Below are 26,110 nucleotides of genomic sequence, written 5' to 3' on the forward strand. Positions count from 1 at the left end.
CTTGTATTTATTGATGATGTGACTGCTGACAAAAGCAGCAGGATGAATTCTGAAGTGTTTCAGGCAATATTATCTGCTCATATTCAGCCAAATGCTTCAGAACTCATTGGACGGCGCTTCACAGTGCAGATGGACAATGACCCGAAGCATACTGCGAAAGCAACCAAAGAGTTTTTTAAGGCAAAGAAGTGGAATGTTATGCAATGGCCAAGTCAATCACCTGACCTGAATCCGATTGAACATGCATTTCACTTGCTGAAGACAAAACTGAAGGGAAAATGCCCCAAGAACAAGCAGGAACTGAAGACAGTTGCAGTAGAGGCCTGGCAGAGCATCACCAGGGATGAAACCCAGCGTCTGGTGATGTCTATGCGTTCCAGACTTCAGGCTGTAATTGACTGCAAAGGATTTGCAACCAAGTATTAAAAAGTGAAAGTTTGATTTATGATTGTTAGTTTGTCCCATTACTTTTGGTCCCTTAAAAAGTGGGAGGCACATATACAAACTGTTGTAATTCCTACACCGTTCACCTGATTTGGATGTAAATACCCTCAAATTAAAGCTGAAAGTCTGCAGTTAAAGCACATCTTGTTCATGTCGATATTTATGGACCTGACTGTATACTTCCTTGTGGTCATAAAATTAGCCAAAAATGAAATGAAGATATCTGGAGAATGAAGAGATTGTGGGGATTGAGATTGGCAGACTGTGGTGCTGGAGTGAGAGAAAAGCAATAATTAAAAATTATTCTGACGCAAGCACAGCCCCCAGTTTTCCACTCTAGGTTTGCACTCATAAAAATGAGAGGAAAATTCGACACTCAGTTTGGAAAGGGACTGACGTGTCCACCTGACCACACAGGCTTTGCCTCTGGAGGGGATTATGTCAGTCTTATGCCTGAGCGGAGAGGAGCGTTGGCAGGACCTTCATTCTGGCTGCAGGTGAAATCATGAAATGTTTGCTCATTCGATTCCTGAACACCACGGCTATATTTTACAAGGACAGCATGTGGAACATATCGGGCATAGAGCCACAGAGCTGACCATCCATCACATGCAGGATGCGTCAAGGAGCTAACAGCTCCAGCAGTAGTTTGAATCACATGGACATATTTCAGTGCTCCGGGCAACTAAAATAACCTGCTTTCTTCTCCATAGCTACAGAGGCAGCAATAGGGCGGGGGGGGGGGGGGGGGTGTTGGCCAGTTCTTGGTCTCATCTGTCCACAAGACCTTTTTGTCAGAACTCTATACAGTCTTTTATGTATTTCTTGTTGGCAAATTGTAGCTATTTAGCGGCTATTTACTTAAAATGAAAACTTCAGGAGATGCAAAGAACGTGCCTACCCTATAACATATTAAAACCTTTTAAAAATCAATGTAGAATTTTTGCTAATTATGGTTAAGGACAAAAAAAATCACCTAGTTTGAATTTTGGACCGAAAGTATTGGAACTTTCAATAGGCTTGTTTGGAATATTTCTGATATGAGAGCCAATTATCGGAATTACCATTGTCATTGCATGAAGCCATATTGTAAAATAGCTATCATAACAGCGCCTAATCTCGCAAAATGATTCCAAATTCTCCATTCGCTTTCATATAAATGTAAATATCTACCATCCTCATCATAACCCATCCAACCTATATGGTTATGAAGATACTGATATGCTGCAGAGTTTTAATTCTCTATGTAATAATCCCTGGCCAATTATTCATGTTATTCTCCCAACCTTCAATGGTTTCATTGGTGTTATCATAATGTTTGTAGACACTTCATTGGAAGATCTGCACATATCCCACGCAAGGTATCATGGAACTGGATAGGCTACTTAGGGAATACATATACCATACATTTCAAGGGTTCCAACTGACATTGTGTAATATAACACAAGTAATTATACATTTTTAAATATTTTTATTTTCATATGAAGTAACAATACATATATCTGAGTACAGTTTATGAGTAATCTACCACCTTGTGCTAATCTTATGTTATTAACTAATCTTATGAAAGAAAGATGTTATTCCGAATATTAGTGAGGTCCCATATTGTACACCTTTCCAATCTTTTATTTTAGATCCTGAAATCCATAAGAAGATATTTGTGTGGATTGTACACGTCCAGTTTTACATGTCCATTTTCCTCTTGAGAGGAACGGGTGTTTTAGTGACTGTGTCTTTAAGGCTCATTGATAGAAATTAACCTCTGTTCTGATTGGCTGGCTAGCTCATGAATGGAACACGAGCACTTAGATTTGTTCTGGCTACAAGGTGGGCATGCTGAAGCAAAGGAGCATGTCATTGTGACGTCATAATTTCACAGTCAAGTCCAAGTGGCTTGTTTAAATCCATATATTCTTCATACGGATTGTGTGGATTTATTTTGGGACTGTGCATTTTCATACTCACAGTGTTTTTCCAGCTCATTTATAATTAGCATAGCAAGGGAAATGTCACTTTCCACAATATGGGACCTTTAAGAATAGAATAAATCTGAACTGGTTTTACTGACATTTAAAGAGTGCATTATTTCAAATGAAGTATTTGACCCAGGTCAGGTGCAGAGGCCTACCTGGAACCAGCTGCTGTCCAGGCATTCCCACCGGCACGATGCCCAGGTTATTCATGGCTGTAGCCCAGGCTCCGGGGTCTGTCACAGGCACGTTGAGGTTGGTCTGTTCTGTTCCCGAACTCCCTAAACTGTCTGCTGCTGAGGAGGGGAGGGGAGGGGAGGGGAGGGGGGAGGGGGGGGCAGAGGACAACGGCAGTGTACTGTAAACTCGGACCTGTCAGCAGAAGGCTTTCAGTGAAACCTGACTGATTGTTGAAGGATGGTTCAGATTTCTCTTTGACAGCTGTCCAGAGCAGAGATCGAGAAAAGTTCACTCCCTTTGCCCTCCTGACCATCCACCAACACAGCAACTCCCCCCGGAAACAAAATCCTGCTGCCTCCACTCCACTCCTGTCAGCACACCCCTTCCTTTTGCCCTGGACCCCTGCCACACCAAACATAAATGATAATGGAAAATAGTGTAGGTTAGCAAGCGGAACATCCTTCTACGCTCTAATACAGTTTTGCATCATGAGATATGGTCAATTTCTCTCAGGCTCTGAGCTGGTGAGTCTGATATTTCTCAAAAGCATGCGCTGTTTTTGTTTTTTTTAACAGCAATTTGATTCAAATTTGCAATGCCCCATTGCGTTTGCGTTTGTACTCATTACTCATTCTCTGTCTGTTTGAGCGAATGCAGAAAAGCACCCAGCCTCATCTGAAATGCACAATATCAAGGCAATGTTTCTTCTCACTCCACTGCAGCCCAAGCTAAGACAGACATTGAGTTGGAGGAGGACACTTCTTGTGCAGCCTATGCAGGAACACTGTCGGCACTTAGTAGACCAGAGGGAGTCGCTGGTGTGCAGTGGAACATGTCCTTTGACGTTAGTCCACAGAGCCCATTCATCTATACCAGTGCAGATGATACCACTAGCATAGGCAAGTCATACTGAATAGCATGGTACGCTAAACATACCATGACAAAAAATGGTTTCAGGATAATGGTTTACATTTTGTTTCTGTTACAAAAATGATGAGGTCTCTTTTTAGTTACAGCTCTGTGCATAGACTTTGACTTGGTTCTGAAATTGGTTCTGCGGACAATTATTTTGGTCTTTAAGACACTCATACAGCTCTTTTAAATACAATAAGACTAATCTTCTGGGTGAATGTCTTTGTGTGTGATCACTTCAGCTGCTGTTGTGTATTTCACAGTATATTTAACTAATTATCATAAAAATGTTGATGATGATGATGTCAATTCAATTGGTCGATTCTTGCCAAAATTATCAAACAAATTGCTGAATTAGTTGATAGGCAGAGCAACCTGTTGGATCAATGCTTATCGGAATGCAAAACTCACAATGAATAAAGTTAAGAGTTTTATTAAGTTACAGAATAATCAATAAACAGTCCCACAAAACTGAAATGAATGTCCAAAGACCCGAAGGCAGAATCTTCCTTAAATCACTAATGATAGTGTAGAAATTGCCAGAGCAGCTGTAAGACAGAATCCTAATACTGATATAATACAGATATCAACCCCCCAAATGTCAACTGTTATCAAAGGATTCATGATTTTAGTTTCTTTCTTAGGAGACCAAACATGAATACTGTAGGAGGTACACACCTAAGTTATTGGATACCTCTAAAGAAAGAGTGTCCTTCTGCTTTTAACAATAGAGGTGATACTTGTTGTCAAATAATAGCTAAATACAGTCAGTTGCAACCTGCACCTTCAAGAAACATATATGTCCCATATATGAAACCAAATCACACCTCGTTGGTATCGGCTGAAATCTGGAATTGCTAAAAATGCTGATTTCAACTGTCAGGATTTAACAACCATTATATATATTTTTGAGATTTTCAATCAATGATTTCAGTTAGATGTCTTCACATAAAATCAAAAGCGGGGTCAGGGGCAGGATGGTGTGTGCTCTACTTCCCAAACCATAAATTAGTAAACTCTCAGCATAGTTTTTGCGGAGGGGGGGACTAGTAATGGAGACAGAACAGACAGCATTCCAGATTAACAGAGCAGGCTACTTTAGTCATGTTGGCAACGCAAACAAAAAAATAATTTACGAACGGTTTTGTCTGGGTCTCAAAGCCTATAATCAAAACTAGCTACCCAACAAAATTCTATCAAACAAGTAACAACTAGACATTAAGAAATAAGTAGTTTTGCCTTTGTGTGTCTGTCTAGTGTTTCAAAGTGTTCTGGGTTCTTCAGTGTTCAGAAATGACACACATGGCCTTGCAAAACTGCACGTCTGGATCTTCTAATTCAAAAACAATCCAAACTTCCAAAACCAAACAAAGAAGCAGCAATAAAAAAATTAGAAAAAAATTAGAAATGCAGAACAAGCAGGAGCAAAAAAACAAAACAATAATTTGAGAATATCTACTGGCTATTAACATTAAAAAGCTAATGTCCTGTTTTTTGCTCAGAGGGAAAAAGGCAACGCATTCAGACACACTGCAACCTACACGCTTCAGGCAGGGAGGCCGGATTCATTCAGAGAGGTGGTAATGACTGGGGTACATTACCGCTGGCCATGGTTGGTCCTATCTGCTGTCATGAGAACACCTGCTCTCTCTCTGGCCGCCGGCAAGGAGGCGAGGATGAAGGGGGGGGGGGGGGGGGGACTTGGGGGCAGGGGAGCAGGGGAGACTGCCTGTTAGAGGCTGGATTCCATCACTGCTTACCCAGCCCTGTAAATCACACAAGAAAGAAATGTGGCTGGTTGACAATGGTAACAGGACAGTATTAAAGCTGTGGAAGGCTCTGGTGGTCCCATAATGTTGTGGTAAGGCTTGGTGCAACATGCCACTGGAAGGCAAGGTTGATGTCAACCCTTCAAGACCTTAGAATTATAAGGTTCTAACTGACATTTTTGTCAAAATGAGTGTCATAAATGTGTTGTTCATAGGGCAATTTGATAGGATTTTGATATTGTACATTCAGAGTACTTTTAGGGTGTCTGTCATTCCGATCGACAAAAATGTATGCTGTGTTAGAATGTGAAAGCTATGAAGCTCAATATCTCAAAACTACTGAGAATGCAGATAAAACCATGTAATTCCAAGGTCACGCCTTCCGTAATGGTAGTGAGCGAACCTATTAAAGGAACTTCCAGGATAGAACAGTTGCATAATTTGTACATGTGTGGCAGCAATGTACAATGAATTATTATTATGTGATATGTGTAATATATTTTACTTAATTACAAAAAAGCTCCAGGTAGATATGCATACACCCTGCTGTAAAATCCATTGGTGCCAGCTTGACCAGCTTGACAATTGAGCTGGTCAAGCTAGTCATAATTTGGCCTAGCTGGGTATCACCTGGTCAGCCACCATGGCCAAGCTGGTCATAAGCTGGTATAAGCTGGTCAACCACCTAATGTTGGTAGCTTGTGTGAGCTGATAGCTGGTCAACCAGCTACCAGATGTTTCAAAACATAGCTTGAGCTGGTCAAACCATGTCCAGGTGGGAGCTGGTCTGAACTGGTCAACTAGCGAAACCATATTGAGCTGGGAGCTGGTCTGAACGGGTCAACCAGATATCAGCTGTTTCAAAACCTAGCTTGAGCTGTTTTTTTTCAGCAGGGAAGGATATCAAAGTAAGAGTGCTTATCTCAGACCAGGGTTCTGTCATACATATCTCAACCTCTTCCTTATGAGCAAAAATGTGAAACTGTGAAACTCCACTTTATCGGCACAGAATTGCCGTGTGCTGTGCTCCAGATGGATATTAAACTCACGGCAAAGCCACGTGGCTCAACCATGCTAAAGTGAAGCCTGCCTGGCACAAGAAAGAATGGGAATGGAAGGAGGAGATCACCAGCAGGAAGGCCACAGTGGAGTGACAGCAACACACCAATTCATGGCAGCCATCCCAGCACTTACAAGAAAGCTCCAAAGGACCGAAGATTTCACATTAAGGCTTTGAGCAGACATTCTTTTCCATAGTGACTTGCACAGCTTAGATTTCTTTTTTATAGATAGATATGTTTAGTTCATCAATTCATATAAATTCCGGCAGTGCACTGCCTGGAAATGAATCTTATTGTGCTACATTGGCACCCACAATTATATCATATGAATGTGTTATCAGTGACCACTGTATTATCTATTTGATATACCGATTTTTAGACATATTGGTCTTCTGCTGCATCCACTTCAAGGTTCGATGTGTTGTGTTCAGAGATGCTCTTTTGCATACTACTGTTGGATTGCAGGGTTATTGTCACCTTCCTGTCAGCTTGAACCAGTCTGGCCATTCTCCTCTTACCTCTCTCCTTAAGATGGTGTTTTTGCCCACAAAACTGTTGTTTTGCTGTTTTGTTTCTCACACTATTCTCAGTAAACTCTGTAGACTGTTGTGGGTGAAAACCCCAGGAGATCAGCAGTTTCTGAGATGCTCAAACCACCCTGTCCGGCACCAAAAATCATTCCACGGTCAGCCACTTCAATCACATTTCTCCCCCTCTGATGTTTGGTCGGAACAACAACTGAACCTTTTGACGATGTCCGCATGCTTTTATGCGTGGACTTGCTGCCGCGCGATTGGCTGATTAGATACAGGCATTAACAAGCTGGCCCAGGTCCTTATAAAATGGTCGCTGAGTGCACATACGCACACATATTCACTGGCTCATAGATGAAGACCTCGCCACTGTCTCCTTACTCTATCCCCAGTTGATCCTGCCAGCGCTGACGATTGAGGTTAATGAAGCATCGTGAACATGGCACTTCAGTCCATCCGCGTGATGTAGCCGCCACATCAGCTCTGTGCTGCAGTTTAGCATAGCTGCACGACATGGCTGGGGGCATTCCCCCCCCCCCACCACTCAAGACAGTACTCCAGCACCAGTCCCTGCTGCCTGTTTAGAGTCACTTTCATACCCCATGAAATATTCACCCGGTAATCCGTGTAGGTGTCATTTATTCATGAGTGTGCTTGACATCCTTAAATCATTAAAATGGAATCCCGCTAGTGCGGTGCTCAGAATTTGAGGAAAGCCTGACAGTCCAGAAATGAAAGGTAGAGTACCTTAATTTAAGAAACATATCACAAATACTGTATTCTGGTGGATGGTTCCCAAATGCTAATGATGACACTTGTGCCTGGTGTGACTTAAACTTGGGACCTTTGCAGAAATATTTCACAACCTCCACCAAGAAACGTGTACATTCATTATGTATCCATGGCAACATAGTATATCTGCAGTGTGACTGCATACCATCACATATTAATAATATTCAGAAGGAAAAATATTTTTGACATTGGTTTTTGAGAACTGCTCAACTGGGGCCAAGGTTGTCAATGTTTGTGATGAAGTTATTTTTATTTTTAAGTACGACAGCATACTCCAACACCCACAATAGGCCATCCGTGGCCATGTGTCCGGAGGTAACCGGGCTTGAGTACTGTGTCCTGTCTCAAAGTGGCAGGTAGAAATTAAAGTAATTAATGAATCCGGTCGAATAAGGTCATGGCTGAGTGGATGCCATTACTGCTTGCACATTGCTGACACTGGCTCACGTTATAGGGAGACTGCTGGAGAAGTCATTTTGGCATCAGTGTGGTATAGAGACTCCCAGATTGGTCACTGTCATTTTACCCTTGAGCAAGATGTCTTCGGTAAATAACCGGCAGCAATGTATAATGCATGCCGTGTATGCAGGCTAATTTCCTGAGGCTACGGCCGAGTCCTGTGCGAAGAGATAACGTGATGTCACTTCCAGTCGCAGCATGCGCTGTTTCCACCGAACTAGACGATTTGTCTCTTTTATCGTCCAGTGGTGACGGGTGTGGTATCAGGGTTGGAAGGGTAGGGAAAGGGGGGCAGTAGGGCGGAACGACTGAAGGAGTCAGTACATTGGGGGAAAAGGGGGTCACAAGCACATTACCAGTCTCTGTTTAAAGCAAATTGATCAAAGTAATGGGCTTGGAAAGGCCCATTACACACACATTAATTTGGAAGAAGACCACAAAGTGGTTGAAATACAAAAGAAAATGCAGACCATATTCTGCAATGCCAGTTTTATTTAATTCTCTGACGTTGAGAATCACCATCAGGCCTCCTTTGTAACTGTACAAATACTGAATTACTAGCATTGTGGGGTTAAGTATAAAAAAATATATAAATTAATATATGCACACATATAGTATTTTCTCAACACAGTTTCTGTGCGATTCTGACATGACCATTTTTTTCAGGGTTTTTTCCTTATACAGTAGATGTCCCCTTCCAACATAGGCATGGTCAGAGCAGAGGAGGTTCATATTATACCTCAATATTTACACACAGCCAGCAATTAACACCAACCATCACTGTGCATTTACTGTAGACACATCTATGGTGAAAACAGTAATTTCCTTTCTTGGCACTGGGAATGGCGAAAAGCAAACGCGACTGCTTTGCTGAGCATGGCGCTACCGTAGAACAGGGGAGGGGGGCATCTCCTGTGGTGTATCTGGGGAAGGGAAGGGTAAGGTGTGTGAGGAAAGCCAAGACGCTGCCAAGAGACGGGGCTGTGATCTGTGCTCAGTATTCACGAGGCATCACGGGGGCATTAGACTGGAAACAATGGAGGATTCTGCATTCGTCAGCTCCCTAAAACACTGGGGTGGTGATTGCTTTCACAAAGCTGAAAACGGCATTAACTCATCACACAGACACAGTCACTCCGCTGACTCTATCGCCGAATGGCTTTCAGTTCCGGACCGTGAATGGGAAGAGATGGATGCCTTGTTCCTCTTTTGGAAAGGATTTTCTTTGTGGATATTTAAATGGATGTTTCTGTCATATTGTGTATGCTGTAGAACCCAACCACAATCCCACGGTGCAATACACTCTCCTGGGCCATCCTCAGGTTCTACGTCATCACTGTGACTCGCTTGATGAAACATTACATGCTCACTGTTCAATAGAATCGTGTTCTTATTAGGAATTGAACATGTGTCCATCATTTGCCAAATTCTAAAAGGAAGAAATAAAAGCGATCCTGTCATTTTCGACAGGGAAGGGAATACTCTTCTGATTGGAATAAGTTATTGCCAATATTGCTATGCTACACAGTGTAAACATTAATAATGTATTTTTTTCTAAAAACATTACAAAAAACAAATCAGTTCTATCATTTGTGTTAGATCGGAGGTGTACAGTCTTATCTGAAAAGGGCAGGTGTAGGCTTTTTTTTTTATAGCCAGCACAGACACTCCTAACATGATTAGTTAATTTGTTGAATCAGGAGTCATAGTATACTGTAGACTAAAACAAAGAACTGTAACCACATCGGCACTTTTTGGATAAGATCTGACACCCTTGTGTTAGATTATATGATAAGAATTATTTTTATAATAAAAGTATTATACACTCACCAAGCACTTTATTAGGAACATTTTTACTCTATTACACCTAGTTGTTGCTTAGCAAATTATTTGATACAGACATATTTGTGGAACCAGATATCACAACAGGTTATGAAGCTACAACTGTTTGGTGGAAATTGCCCTCTAGGGGGGCAAAGTGAAAAGGGTTAATAATATTTTTCTTCCAGAAAACACCTGGATCGCACCCCTAACTATTCTTTTCAATTAAATTCAACAAAAATAAGTCTTCATGAATATACAAATAATTTGAAATTATTTGTATATTTGGGACCTACCTACAGTATGTATATTGTCGATAACAATGCCTTCCTGATTCCCTTTCATATAAAAAGGAGAGAGAATACTTTAGTCAGTCATCATCAAGGCAGATAACTCCCTGAAAAGCACCATTGATGTCTACTATCAGGAGATGGCTACAAAACACCATAAAAAGTTAAAGATACTGCTGTCCACTGTTGTGTCAATTATGAGGAAATGGAACAAATTATGAGCACTGGAACAAATCTGAAAAAAGAAGTTCAAAGTGCACAGTCCATGATCTTTAAAACAACCTGGCATCTTTGGGTAACAAGGTGTCCAAGCTACCATGCCCATATGACATGACCTTTATGGCACAGTTGCAAGAAGGAAGCCTCTTTCAAAGACAATGCACAAAAAAGGTGCCTTACATTAGATGTGTAGTACAATTGGAACCATGTCTTATGGTCAGATGTAACAAAAATGTACTCAGCATTATGTTTGCCATCCAAAGAAACATAAGTGATGTTGAAAATCACCGGGCGGCAGTGGCGCGACAGGCTGCAGTTGTACACCGGGGACCGGGGTTCGATTCCAGGTCCTGCCAAAAGCCAAGTTTGGCTGGCTCACGTGGAGCAGCATAATTGCCTCAGTGCTCCAGAGGGAGGGACTTGGCAGGGTTAGTAGATCACCGCACAATAAAACACCTTGGGCGCCTTGGAATCATGGTCAGGAGCATGAGACGAGATGCTTGAAGAAGGCGTGTTGCGCTCCTTCGGGCCATTGAGGGACGGGGTGTGGGCGGTGTATCTAATACTAACTTTAATTGAATCAGACGGGGTACAATTGGCTACCAAATTGGAAGAAAATGGGAAAATTATTTTAAAAAATTCTAAATGTTGAAAATCACCTCATGCCGACAACGAAATGAATGAATGAATGACGAATGTTTAACGCTTTGGGTTGTTTTGCATCTACATGCCCTGGGGACCTTCTTAAAATAGATGGAACTATGGACTCAAGCAGGGTGGCACGGATGGTGCAGTGGGTAGCACTGCCGCCTCACAGCAAGGAGGTCCTGGGTTCGAATCCCCGTCGGCCGGGGCCTCTCTGTGCGGAGTTTGCATGTTCTCCCTGTGTCTCCGTGGGTTTCCTCCGGGTACTCCGGTTTCCTCCCACAGTCCAAAGACATGCAGGTTAGGCTGATTGGAGAGTCTAAATTGCCCATAGATATGAGTGTGTGAGTGAATGGTGCGTGTGCCCTGCGATGGACTGGCGACCTGTCCAGGGTGTATTCCTGCCTTTCGCCCAATGTATGCTGGGATAGGCTCCAGCCCCCCTGCGACCCTGATCAGGATAAGCGGGTTCAGATAATGGATGGATGGATGGATGGACTCAAGCACACTGTAATGCAAGACATTCTGTCCAAATAACTGTGCAAAGCTACACCTTGGCTGCAGGTGGACATTACAACAGAAAAACCATCCCAAGCATACATCCAAGCCAGAAAAATGGACAAAGCATAGGGATAATGCAGTGGCCACCTTAGTCCCCAAAGTTGAATCAGTGTTTGGTTTGAACTAAAAAAGACGTCAACCCAAGAATCTGAAGAAACTCAAACAATACTGCATGGAGGATCCTCCCAAAGAAGTTCCATAAGTTCATACAACAGGCTAGTACATTCTGCTATTCTGTTCCATGGTTCTATAACATTATTTTATATACAGTATAGTGGCATAGGAACCACTGTTATACACTCTCTGAGTACCTACTTATTCATGTTATTATCTAATTAGCCAATCCTGTGGCAGCAATGCAATGCATAAAATAATGAAGATACGGATCAGAAGCTTCAGTTAATGTTCACAGCAGCCATCAGAATGGAAAGAAATGCGCAGGCTCACCAAAACTGGACAGTTGAAGACTGGAAAAACGTAGCCTGGTCTGATGAATCTCAATTTCAGATGGTGTACAGATGGTAGGGTCAGAATTTTGTGCCAACAGCATGAATCCATGGACCCAACCTGCCTTGCGTCGACAGTCCAGGCTGTTTTCTTGGCACACTTAGGGCCTGTTCATACCAATCAATCATCACTTGAATGCCACAGGCTATTTGAGTATTGTTGCTGACCATGCGCATCCCTTCATGGCCACAATGTACCCATCTTCCCATGGCGACATGGTGCATGATAATGCACCATGTCACAAAGCAATAGTCATTTCAAACTGCTTTCATAAACACGACAATGAGTTCAGTTTTCTCCAGTGGCCTTCCCAGTCACTGGATCTGAATCTAATATAACACCTTTGGAAAGTGGTAGAATGGGAGATTCGCAGCATGAATGTGCAGCTGACAAATCTGCAGAAATTGCATAATGCAATCATGTCAACATGGAACAGAATGTCAGGAGTTGCGGAATCCATGGTAAATAAAGTACTCAGTGAGAGTATATGAGGCGTGTTTCTGGAAACAAAATGATAATGTGTCAACCATTTGATTTTGGTCCATTCCAATGCATTATTATAAAAGAATATAACTGAATTTGCATTTTTATAACATAACATATTAAAATATACAGTACCTCAGTACTTGCACTGTAGTAATAGTAGTAATTCTTGTTCATCTTTACCAAGGGTGTGGATAAATAATGGAGTAAATAATCTACTATTACTTTATTGACACAGTTTCCACTCAGGAATATGCTGTCACATAAGATATTCCCTTATGGCAACTAAGCCAAACAGACTTTTAAAAGTACTAAAGTACTATTCCAACAAATCTGTTGTTGAGACCATAGATCACACAGTATTTCCAAAGCACAGTCCACTGTAATTTTCTATCCAATGTAGCTCTTAAAAAAAAAAAGCTTAGACACCAGTACTGAAATTTGAAAAAGGTCACCAAGGACATTTATGCATGTCAGCACAGATTTGAAAGCACAGGAATCTGGAAACTTATATCCACCCTCTTGCATTCATACGAAATGACGCAATGAAAATCTGGCACAGCATCTCAGACAAGCAACTGGGATCATACCAGCCTGGAACAACAGCTGCATTCCCAACCTGCAATCCAACTGCTGGCAGCCTCCCAAGGCCTTCTTCAGAAGTCAACGTTGTGCAATCTCACAATAGCGCTCAGTGAATCCAAAGTGCAGTCGTTTTAGCCATTCGGGGGGAATATCATTGCTCAGTGCGGGATTCGGAACGGCGACAGCCCACCTAGGAAACATCGCGATCCAAACCGGTCGAGTAGAAGTTAACCAGTCAGAACAGTTTGTGTTCACAACGCAAAACACCATCCTTTGGAGGAATTGACAGTGCCAGTTAAGTGAAGACACTGAAAGCAAAGGCTCCCCCCTGCGCACTTGGGGACGTTTGTGATTTATGATTGTGAGGATTGATGCCACAGCCTCTATCACAGCCCAGAGGAGCGAGGTGCTCTCACCAGCTGCCCTTGTGTAAGGGCCTGCAACACTCATTCTGACAGTGAGATAAAACAGATGGAGATCTATGCTGGACAGTTTGAGATGGAGTCAATTAAGAAATGTCTTTTTTTCTCTCTCTCTAAGCACCCTCTCTTTCTCACATCTTCATATTTAATCAAATAATTATCTAAGTTCTAATTTAACTAGCTTTATTTGCAGGACATAGTACATTTGTACATTTTGCTACAACTAATATTAATACAGATCAATAATGGTGATGATAACCCTGTATTTTTATGTAATATTATTTTGATATAATATGTTTAAAAATGTAGAAACATAAATAATCATTATAATATCTCTATCTTTCCTCCTTTTCACTGATTGAACAGAGACATACTCATAGCAGAACTGTATCAAGTAATGATCTGTCTACCTCTCCCTCTCTCACTTTAATTCTCTCTGATGAAATATTTAACAGTGAAGGGAGATTTAGGGACAATGAGGCAATAGGAAGACAAATGTACAAAGCACAGCTCCAGAGTTAATTGCATGTAAATAAACAATTGGATCATTTGCAAAGTGTGCAGCTGGGGGCGGGGAGCACAGATGCCAACAGCAACCAAATCAATAGATGTTCAGAGCTTCCTCAGTAAATTCTGCCATGCAGAAATCAATCCATCACCCATCTGCTCTGCCTTTCTGTAGTAACAATAGAAACCAGAAGGCAACATAGCACTCCTCTCACATGTTCTGTTCATTACAGGAAGTGTAGAGTGGGGGGAGATATCCACACCCTCCCCCAATAAAACAGAGTGTAATGGAGGGGGGATGGGGATCATCACAGCTGACTCAGACATAAATCCATGTCTTTCAGTTCCACTCTGTACACCCTCATTCTCTCAATCTTCAGCCTGTCAAACGCAGGGCATCCGGGAAACCTTTCTCCAGCCAGCACACCACCCCATATCCCATATACAGCAATTCCCACAAATGCAACTGCGGTGGGGGAACTGCAATAAAGAAATAAAGCAATGCGATGGGGCATGGTGCAAGTACTGGGGATAATGTGCAACAGTAGGGCCTTGCTTTGAATCTGAATGCGTGCCTGGCACCAGCCCTGGGTCAAATACATCATAGTCTTGATTTCAAATAATTTTCTGAGCTTGATTGATCTTGCCTTGTGCAATTGACTATTAGCAAATGCTATGTGGATTTCCACCGACATCCAACTGTGATTCGTTCTGGAACATCATTGTCGTTGGTAGAAAAAACCACATCAGCAAAATGTTATAAAGGTTATTTGGGGAACTATCTGAAGGGGGATGTGTTATTTTTATTCCATTCCCCAAGCAGATGTTATTAACATTAACATGTCTAGTCTATATGCTGCATTGAATCAAGTGATTATACCGCAAAGTTCGTTTGTCAAATTCACAGTTCACAATACAGCAGACAGGCATTTGTGCTGGCAATGTAATGTTAGCCTGTGACTGCACTTGTGCATGCGAAGAGAAGTAAAAATAGTAAATGTAGTAAAAATAGAAAAGGTTGCGCAAGGTTAGACTGTCTCACTATTCCACAACAATTAGACTAACATTGGCCAGCTAGGTCCAACTAGCTCTAGAAGCATATCTAACAGTAGCGAGCACTTTGGGCAGGCATTAATTTATTGCAAACCTAAAAGCTATTCGGTAGCTAATGGCAGCATTCGAGCATTTCATAGTTTCCAATACACCAGACAAGCTCAGTAAAGCATAGAAAATAATTAGAATCTAAAACAATTACGTATTTAACTCAATTCAACACTGTCCGTGCACTCTATGGTGTTTGTTGACCTGAAATTAAATCATATTCCTGATCAGATAAATGCTGTGCACACTTGTATTTGCATATCTAATCCAAGGGTAGGATAGCATGGGATTTGATATTAAGTACTCTGCACCTGGTGTAGAATAAGCTGTCTGTGGACCTGCCATCTTGGTGCTGATGAAGCAAAACATGATCCTGTTTTTAATTACAGCCTAATCCCCCCCCCCCCCCCCCCCCCAGTTTTCTACGCCCAATTTGTGTGTGTTTGTGCGCATCCCAGCAACTGCCTCCCTCAGTTCAGGAGCTGGTTTAACAAAATGTTGAGGAATAACTCTTAGATCATAGCCACTAGCAAACTGACACTGTAAAATACTGACATAATAAATGCTTTAGTACCACTCTTTAAAATTCAAATTGCATTGCAGACATTCATGCTAATATTTCAAATGATACCTATAAGTTCTACATTGCAATGTGCGAGCATATTTGTAATTATATTCTCCAGAGAACAGGACGCTCATGAATCATGACAATTTGTGACAATACACTTCCTAATTTCAGAAAGGAATTACCCGTTTATAAATTATTCATAGCTTTCCATAGGTGACACACATTAATGAAATACCAGGAATTTTAAAGAGACACCAATCTCATTTAAATAAAGAGTGTTTTAACTTTGATTAAATGTACTTCTGTCCTTCCTTCAATCCTTCCTGTATTCCATTATTCTTCTATTACCTTCATTCTTTCTTCTCCCCATTCCTTCCTTTTTTCCACCTATCCTTCCTATTCTGCAAGGTACTTTTAGTCAGAAAAATTACACGTCATTAATTACACGTAACTATGGGCAGAGTGAAACTATCCCTGTTGCTCTGCAATTAATTGAGATTCATTAACCATTTAAATCCAATGTAAATAAAAGAAAAATGTTCCCTGTTCACACTGCTCTTAAATAAAGCCTTAGACCTTTCTGGTAACACACACACCAGATACTTGGATGATGGCATTACTTGAAGTGCAGCAGTGTACCATCAAGACCTGTGAAATATGAGAGGAATTATTCATGGTACAAACAGAATGTACTTAAAAATGTAACAAGAAACAAAAACTGCAGCGATATATGAGAAGGAATACGCTGTCTCATTTAAAACCCGATTTAAATCACTTCCGCTGCAAGCAATGGATAGATGCCGCACTGGGCTTGTGATTATGCTGTATAGACTGTTACGGCGGGGAGGACAGAGGAACCAGAAGCAGACACAGGGGTGTGGAAAATGGCAAGTTTACTCACAGGTGATGGGACAGACAGAGCGTAGTCACAAAACAAGCCACGGTCAAAATCCAGGGGGTCAGTCCAAACAGGCAGAGGTACAGAAATCCACAAAACACAAAGAATAGTCCAGGGAAGCAGGCAGGGGTCAAAACAGGAAAACCAGATAAACGGCAAGGGCAAGGGCAAGGGCAAGGGCAAGGGCAAGGGCAAGGGCAAGGGCAAGGGCAAGGGCAAGGACTCGGGAACAAGGGCAGGGGCAAGGAAACAAGGAGGCTAGAACTGGGGAAGGAATCAAGGGCTCGGGAACAGAAACAGGACAAGACGAACTAGCAACGTGCAACTGAAAAGGACAGGTATAAATACACAGGGGAATGAGACAAACTAGGCGGGGCATGGGAGTGAGGGCGGTCTAACAAATAAACATCAGGTGAGACACATGAAAGGGTAATGGGACAATAACGAGGGGGAAACAAAAACGCGGACTGGAATCACAAAGACACACATGTAATACAAACGGCTCCGGACTAGGGAGTAGACAATTTGCAGAGAATCAGGAGATGCAGAGATACAGAGAGACAGGTGCGAATACTTCGCTGAAAACTAAGCAAGTAATCAGTGATAGAATAGGGAGGTGGAGTTACAGAACAGAATTGAAACTGGAGATGCATTAGTAAGTTAGTTAAGTGCTTTAAATTACAAATACCCAAAACTAGTGAATGTTAGTTTGACAAACATATTAGTGTGTTAGTATAATTAGTACTGTACAAATTCTATGTTAGTTGGGATTAGTATATTAGTGCTATGTACAAACATGAAATGGAGAGAAAGCAGGAAGTAAGTAATGTAAGATTGGAAGGAAGACTGAACCCCGGAACTACCGTAAACACCCGAATAGTGGGGCACGCAGACAAGGGAGTGACTGGACTAGAAAACATTCAGACTCAGACACCACAGGGGAAGACCAGTGCAAAGACAAACAAATATAAACAGAACCAGACATGAAATATGAAAAATAATAAATTACAAGAATAAATAATACTAAACAATGATACACTAACACACAGAACACAGGAACATAACATAGACAAACCCAAGACACAGAAGCACCTTGGAAGCTAAGAATCACATCTAATTCACCCTCCTGCGAGACTTGTAAGAACGGCAATCGAATTGTAAGGACGCCGAAAGTTCAAAATGGCATGTAAACTAGGAATGTAGCAAAGCTTCCAAACAAACAGACCTATTTTGGTTTACAAAAACATTAATTTGGACCAAATAACTGGAATTATGCAAGCATCGGATAATCCGGAAGTCAATGCAAAGTAAGATAAAGTTATACGATCTTTTCATGTGACGACATATGAGACTCTAGAAACTATTTAAAAAGTTTATGATGTACTACCAGGGGATGTTTTATTATAGAGCTGAAGGGAGAAGAGATAAGGGAATAAATGGCCTTGTTAGTTTCAAGGCTGAGCTGATTCATTTTTATGAATTGTTGACATGTGATAAGTCCAAAACCCCATGGGCACCAGCACCCATACCACTATAACCCAAAAATAGGTTGAGCTCCTGTGTGATATCAGTGACACACTGATTTGGACCAATAAATGTGCTTTGCTCTCGAGCCAAACCTTTTGATTAATTCAGACAAGTAATTCCTTGACAGTTGATTGTTGGTCCATTGAAAAAGCTCTCTCTTTCATTATTAGGTGTGGTGATGTCTTTGTTCCGCCAGTGAGAACAGTGTCATGCTGTGGCGTGGAACACAAAGCATGCTGGAGGGGAAGTGTCTGGAATGCAGCAGAACTGAGCAGATGGCCAGAGATCTCCAGCGTTCCTCCGATGTGCATCTTAAATACCTTGCCCCCGAAACGTAGGAGTGGTACCCTCAATTTGCATCTGAGCCTGAGGCCCACTTCACATCAGACACAGCTTGGTCAGGGAAAGCTAAAGTTTGGAGGAAATAATCACAAACAACTTAACCCTGCTGAACAAACAGCTCAAGCTAGGTTTTAAAACAGCTGGTAGCTGGTTGACCAGTTCAGACCAGCTCCCAGCTTGACATGGTTTAAGCAGCTCAAGCTATGTTTTGAAACAGCTGGTATATGGTTGACCAGCTACTAGCTCAGACATGCTACCAGCACGAGCTGGTTGTCCAGCTCATTCTAAGCTAGCCAGCTTTATGAGCAGTTTGGCCATGGTGGTTTACCAGCTCATACCCAACTAGACCAGCTTATGACCAGCTTGACCAGCTCAATTCTGGCATAGCTAGATTTTACAGCAAGGAATTGAAAGTGCTTTCCTATTGCACCAAACAGTCAAACAGCGACTGCATCAAAGTAATTTTTTTTTGCTTACTGTGTTAAATGACAACTTTTCCAAGGCCCTTATCTTACAATCACTCCAAACGGCAGGTTTCCAAAGAGATTTAATGTACAACACTTCAACTGGCAGCGACGGCAATTGAATCTGCCATCATTCCAGGTCTCGGTTAACAACAACAACAGTGAGTGCCCTGCAATGCCACTGTACCTTATTCAAATTTCTTTTTTGTTTTTATCTCCGTGATGGGAGCTTCATGACGAAGCTCCCATCACGGAGATTTAAAAAAAACAGTTCAAGGCTGTGATACAATTCATGAAATTATGAAAGGCCCGCAGCAATGCCTTGCTCAGGCTGAACACTCCAGGCACGTTAACGGTTCGCCCGGCCACGCTGACTCAACACTCCCCGCCGGTGGGAACAATAACAGAGGGGCCCCTCTCTTTATTGCACATCGCGCCTTAAAATGCTACGTGAAGCGCACTTGGGGGTGGAGAGGTTCCGGAGGGAAGTGGCAGACGATATTGTTTACGGAGCCTGTTACAGAGCCTGAGTGCGCTCGGGGGGAGTCCGGATGGGGGTGATGATGGTTGCCGCGGACAAACTGCGACAGCACCACCCCGTAATCCCTCCCTCCCTCCCGAGGTACCGCGCTCCCCTTTCCCCGCTTACTCAGCAGCTGCCCCACTGGAGCCTGATGGGTTCACAATGGGGCAACCTGTAGGCTATTGAACAAGCTCTAATTGGCCTAATTTACACAGGAAGTGGGAGACGATTAGGCCCACTGTATATACACAGCAGGACTTAACCCAAATATGTACATGGACCAGTTGTAGATACTGGGTGCTGACTCCCCTGTTGAAGCTACAACATTGACCATAGCTCCAGAGTGCCACTCTACTCATGAACTTGCAGCTCTGACCACTGTGCTGCTCTACAGCTGAATCTGCAGCACTGACCACTGTGCTCCTCTACTGCTGAACCTGCAGCACTGGCCACTGGTCACACAATAGATTAACCTACAGTGCGTAACCTTTCTATATACTCCATAGCCCCACTGCACTGTTCCATAGCGATACAGCTTGGTTGCTCAATCAGACCAAGTGCTCAAAGGCTAGCAAAGAGAAGTTTCTGTAGCAGTTTCAGGCGAGGGAACAGAGGAGGGAAGAGATACCAGATACTGATCAAAACTGACTGAAATCCATGATTCTGGATGTTAGCTTTTGTAAAGGTTTAACTTGGATTGTCAAACCCTTAGCTGGTTATATGACAAGGCAACCACGTGGAAAAAACAGTAGTACAGTAGGCATCCAACACAACAAAGAGTGAACACACCCCTCCTACAGTACTTGTTTAAGCTGGTACATTCCATATGACTGTTATGCCCGATTAACTTTGATGGTATTAACTAAAGAGAGGCGTTTAAAATGAATTAACCACCCCGCACCCAACACTCCCAACATCCATGTTTCAACAACCTTTCTCCCAGGTTTCAAATTGTGAGTGACTAATGGATTTTTAAACAATCAAAGCAAAGTATGGGGAAATAATGAGAAATTTTAAGAAATAACATTTGCCGTAAAATAATAAATCCATTCTTTAGACCAAGATTATAACCTGCATGCATTGTCTTATTTTTAAGTCTGCATGTCTGCATTTTTTTGCAGTGTTAATAAACAACATACTGTAGTACAATACAAAGATATGTGCATATGTTATTATTTATTTATTTTTTATTTCAATTTACAGTGCCCTTATCTGAAGAGATAAGAACAGAATCATATTTAGAGAGTACCCACCAAAAACTAAATGGCTACAACTGATTTAATAACCATACATTTTAGACTGCATGTAAGGGCACAGCCTCCATTCAAGTCTAATTCCTCCGTGCAAGTGGGAGCTGCAATCTTCAGCGCACTGCGTATCTGCGCTAAACGATTGATTGACAGATTCACTGGGCTATAGCAGCTCCGTATGTTCCCTTCCCATCTAATTAGTCTCAAGTTTAAATAGAAGTTGGTGGACCATAGAGTTATATCTTGAATTCTGGGCGTGTTGCAGTAACTCCCATTTATGCAGGTTTTATTGCATACGGCCAAGTGAGTCCCAGATTTCCACCCAGCTGCCGCCCCCATCATTTAATACCACCCTAATGCAGAGTTGCCAAGAGATTCTTCCTCCAACTGAGCTGGCCTCTCCATTTCAAGCAAAGAGGCTGCCCTACAGTAAATTTACCAAACCATGTCCCTTTGTAATTTAATTCTCAAAACGTCTGTTGCAGGGTACATTCAGCACTACTTCTGTGAATGCAGGTGTCCCATTGTAGCCATTCAAAATTCCAGACTGAAGAACTGACTTTACAAACTGTTTAATGTCATTAATAAGCCAGCCTGCCATATTTTTAGGTTTCCATAGGGCCAACTCTGAACCTCTAGAAACCATGTTGTATCCCCTAATTTCTTAAAAACTCAAAATACATATATTTCAGTAATATAATCCATGAAAACATGTCCATGGTTAAATGGTTAAACTGGATAAAAATAATGTCTATCTCCAACTGCGGTCTAAAGCTGACAGGATTAAGTATGTTCCTTGTCTTGCAACACACCATTCACAAACCTCTCACTGGAGAAAGAATCCTTGAGTGGTTTTTAATAGAATCACTCCTGTGTTAAGTGGCTTATTTAAGGAGTGAACTGTCTGAATATGATACACAACCAATTAAAATGGACAAAACTTAAGTGGGGAGGTATAGAGTTTCCTTTAACGAACACAGAACTAACACTGCTCTGAATGTCAGAATGTGCTGCATTCAATTGATATGATGCCCAGAATTCTTTACACAAACAATAATAATAATAATAATATTAATAATAATAATAATAATTATTATTATTATTATTATTATTACTATTATTATTATTATAATAGTAATAATAATAATAAGAAGAAGAAGAAGAAGAAGAAGAAGAAGAAGAAGAAGGAGTATTTACTGTATGGCAGTAAAAAAGTAATATATTTAAGGCTGTGGAGTCTACTGTGTACATACTGTGACGCCAGGAGGGGAGTATTAAGGTGCTGTCCACCGGGTGGCAGCTCTGGCCCTAGAGACAGGTATGGTCACAGTTGTAATTGATTGTAATCACCGTGGCCAATAGGACTGGGTTTGTCAGCTGACAGAGTTTTGGTTTGGAGAATTGGGGTTATATGGACTGCTGCTTGAGCTGACTTTTTGGTTAGTATTTTGTGATTGCTTCTCTTTGGTTCGTCAGCTTTTGCTTTGTTTTTTATTAACTTTTGTTCTATTTTGGACAAATAAAAGGCTTTAAGCCAACCCTTCTTTCAAATTTTTGGTCTGTTCGCCATGTGAGCAGACCTGCAGCCCTGCATCACAACACTAAAACCCTCAGAAAATAGAAGGTTCTCTTTGCTTTAGGGAGTTGTGATAACTAAATGAACTAGAAGAGGGAAAATAACCCAAGGCATTCTTCTATAGCGAAATAATAAAACTGGCATTATTGCATGGAAGGTTCTATTGAACCGTTGCAAAGTGTTTTGTAAGAGCTTTCACCAGAAACAGTTTGACTCCCTGAGAGAACTGATGCAGTTTGGCTTTGCCAAATGGTTATTTTGCAATTTCTGTGTAATAATGGCATTTTATTATTTATATCACTATAAAAGAACGCCTTGAGGGTTTTTCTTGTTTTATTTTTTATTACTCTCTCATTCTGTCAAAATCCAAGGCTGGATAAATATGATCTTTTCAATGGGCTGCTTCTACAAATGCGCAAAGGTTCAAAGAATACGATGTTTATTCCACATTTTCCTTCTGTCTGCATTTCTTTGGCATGTACATTTTTCATACACAGGCAATGTTGTTCCTGTTCTGTTATTGATTTCGATATAAATATACTGCTATATGGCATGTTTCTTTGAGTCACACCAGACAGCACACTGAGAAAAGCGACATACACTCTCAGAAATAAAGTGACAGTTATATTTTTGTTCAAGGAAATTTCCAAATATACCCTGAAAGTACAATAATGTTCTCTGGGTGCAAATGAGTGCATTTTCCAAGCAAAAAAGGTACAAATGAAAGGCTGACATGCATCAGCATTCTCTTCCTGGTTTTAGTGTCTTTGCCCCCAAAATTTTGCCAAAGAGCAACAACGCGGGTTTGTTGATCCCTAACCCCTCCCCTCTGCCTTCTGTGGTCAGCTCTCTAGACAGTGGTGAAAGTGTAGCTTAAGTGGAGAGGATACAATAGGAGCAAAATAACCAGCGAATAACTAACAACTAACTAATTCAGAAGATCAACAGGATTCTCAAAAGCTGTCCAAAGGCTTTCAGCTCAAGTTCAAAAGGAAAAGGAAAATATGATCACCATATTGCTATGTCTAAACCTTGTCTGCCTATATGTTCAATGTTTCTGTTTCACGATGCATTTCATGTCAAAGCCATTTTGAAGACGCCCTTATCCAGACCAGTACAGCTGGATATGTAAATGGTGGCACTTCAGTTTATATGCCTTTCTGAACAATACATCTGGGAATTTAATCGACAACCTCAGAGGGGCAAGCCCAGTTTCCAAAACATTATAGTAAACGCACCCTAATCCCAAGACTTCCTATAATTCAATAAGAATAAATCTGACAGGTTTTGAATAAAAACTGACTCGGATATAACAAATTGATTGACAGATCTAGACCAGGGGTGTGGAATTCCAGTCCTGGAGGTTCAGAATGTATGAGGGTTTTTTCCACTAGTTACTTTGGCTAAATGAGCTAATTGGCTATAAACAGCTCCCCAACACTGGTTCCCTTGTAGATTAGATCACAGTAAAACATTTCATGTCGGGGCACATCTTGATATTGTGTGCTTGTCAATATAAAGAACGTTAGCTAAAATGGCAGTTGCCATAAATGTTAGGGCCAGTAAACAGATAGAGTGCGGCCCTGTACCTGTTCTATATATTAACTTCTTAATTCAAAGCCACATAAAAAGTGCCCGTAATGGGTATACTTACCCTAACAGAGAAACATCTGTTTTAAGGCATATAAGGCAACTCCCCTTGACTCACAGTTCACATTCAACAGTAACTTGAGATGCAATTCAGCTCACAGTTTGTGTCCAGGTTGTTAAGATGAAGAAGGTTTAGCTTAATTAACAAAATTTCAAAATAATTAACCACAGAGCTGTCTGACCTCAGAACTATGGAATGTCCTTGCCAGTATTTGAAGTATAATTAATCAGTCCTAAATCTCAAGCAAATAAAGCATCTTGACTTTGTTATGGAAACTTTCATATTTTCAGAAGAAATTAAATGCAAAGAATTAATTTATCACGGTTCTTCCATGGAAGTCAAGAACTACACATGATTTCACAACAAAAGCATAAGGCGTAAGATATTCTCAATGGTAGAGAGATATTTTCTCTGAATGCCAGTATTTCATTCAGATGCTGGTCCCAGAAATCCTGGTGCATGGTATTGTAACCATTTAATGATTTACATACATATGGCTGTATAATAAAAAATGTAAATGTACAATACATATCTACAACAGTGCTTTTTGTGTGTACTGCTACTGAGTCATGAGGCATGCATGTGCGCACACACATTCACAGCAAAACACACACTGTCACTGGCAAATGCATGTCTGTTTATGTATGCAATTAATCACAATGCTGAATGTTTAAACAGACCCTGATGCTCTGGTCATGGCTCTTTAACAAACTGCTGCGGAAGGGATCCACATGTCACCATAGCACCCTGGACACCCCAGCCAATAAAATGGCACAAAATGACATTCACTCCCAGGGACACAGCCAAAACATCGCACTCCCGTCCCCCTGCAGACCCCTGACCGCTGTTTCCCTCCACATCCCACGCCCTGTCACACAAGATCTGCCTTTCCAAGCTGTTTTAAAATGTAAGCCGATCGCCGCACTTGAGACCGCGGTAAAACAAGTCATCAGCCCTTACCGTCGGGAGCCGCATCTTCCACCGGCCTGCGCAAGGTTTCTCCAGGGCCGGCTTTATGAAAAGTCAGCAGTTTTTTTTCACTCTCTTTTTGTCCATTTTTTCTCTCTTCTCCAATAGATCAACAAGATTAAGCGGCCTGAGACTGACCATCTCTGCCTTTAATAGGCCCCGTAAATCAAAGCAGGTTTAGCTCGGTGCGGTGTCGGGAAAGGCCTCTTCATCACATACACTTTACGGGAGGTATCCTGATATATCAAAATGTAAATTTCCAACCTATTACTCCTTCACCTTGTTCTTGGTGTTTTTTTTTTTGTTTGTTTGTTTTTTTTTAAAGCAGCTTGTGCGTATAATGAAGTATGGAGGGGAAAGATTCTGAACGAGGTAACAGCTAGAAGATCTCACAGGCAATGCAGAGGGCACCCAAAGGCACCTTTGCTCAGCACCACACTGCCCATTTTCCCCCTATTGTTTATAAGGTAGTCTATATAGCCTAAATAACCCTCTATACTGCAGGTTTAAATGGACAAAAAAGATCTTTTGATTTGTAAGCAAATATAGATAAAATTATGAATAACCTCCCTTTTAGGGAGGCATCATAGATGGCAAAACGTCCAGTCCATTAAATGTGCTCAAATCCCAAAAGCTCTGTGTGCTGCAGCTCTGCTTGTTCTCTGGGTCAGCACTAGCACTATGATCCCAGCGGCCCTCTCCTCAGCCTTCTCCTTCTCCCACATCTGGCAGTGGAGATTGATGGAGCCTGTTTGTGTCCTCCTTGCTGATATTTTCTGTTATTTCCCTTTCTCACCTCTTTATCGCTTCAGTTAGATGGCATCATGATGGCAGACTCATACCACTTTCAGACAGACGTGGTTCTGGTCTGGCTCTGGTTCCGTTCTGGAGTCTCAGAACCTTGGTGCTCTCTGGCGAACCAGCCCGCGTCCATACCAGTTTAAGCAGAACCAAAGTTCCACTGCCCTCCATCATCAACAGAAGGCATTGCTCAATGCACAAGGCAGGCAGAATATGACACGGCCACTGATGACGTCACGGTTCGCAAGGAAAAACCAACTATTTTTTGGTTCCAACTGAA

At 41.6% G+C, this 26,110-nt stretch overlaps 1 protein-coding gene across 4 annotated transcripts in view; it reads right to left on the reverse strand.

The window, feature by feature from the left end:
* The window catches only part of LOC133124234 (ecto-NOX disulfide-thiol exchanger 1-like), a 92,198-nt gene that overhangs the window by 40,969 nt on the left and 25,119 nt on the right, over positions 1-26,110 (reverse strand). For 2 of the 4 annotated variants that reach the window (XM_061235240.1, XM_061235237.1), the window contains exons 1-2: positions 5,108-5,182; positions 2,573-2,710 (exon numbers count right to left, since the gene is read on the reverse strand). In XM_061235240.1, coding sequence (XP_061091224.1) covers positions 2,573-2,710; positions 5,108-5,117 — 148 coding nt within the window. In that variant the 5' untranslated portion in view covers positions 5,118-5,182. Of the gene's footprint in view, positions 1-2,572; positions 2,711-5,107; positions 5,183-26,110 lie in introns of those variants that run through there. The other 2 variants (XM_061235239.1, XM_061235238.1) reach the window with 2 other exon arrangements.

This window comes from Conger conger, chromosome 3, assembly GCF_963514075.1.
Source record: "Conger conger chromosome 3, fConCon1.1, whole genome shotgun sequence".
NCBI classification, from domain to species: Eukaryota; Metazoa; Chordata; class Actinopteri; order Anguilliformes; family Congridae; genus Conger; species Conger conger.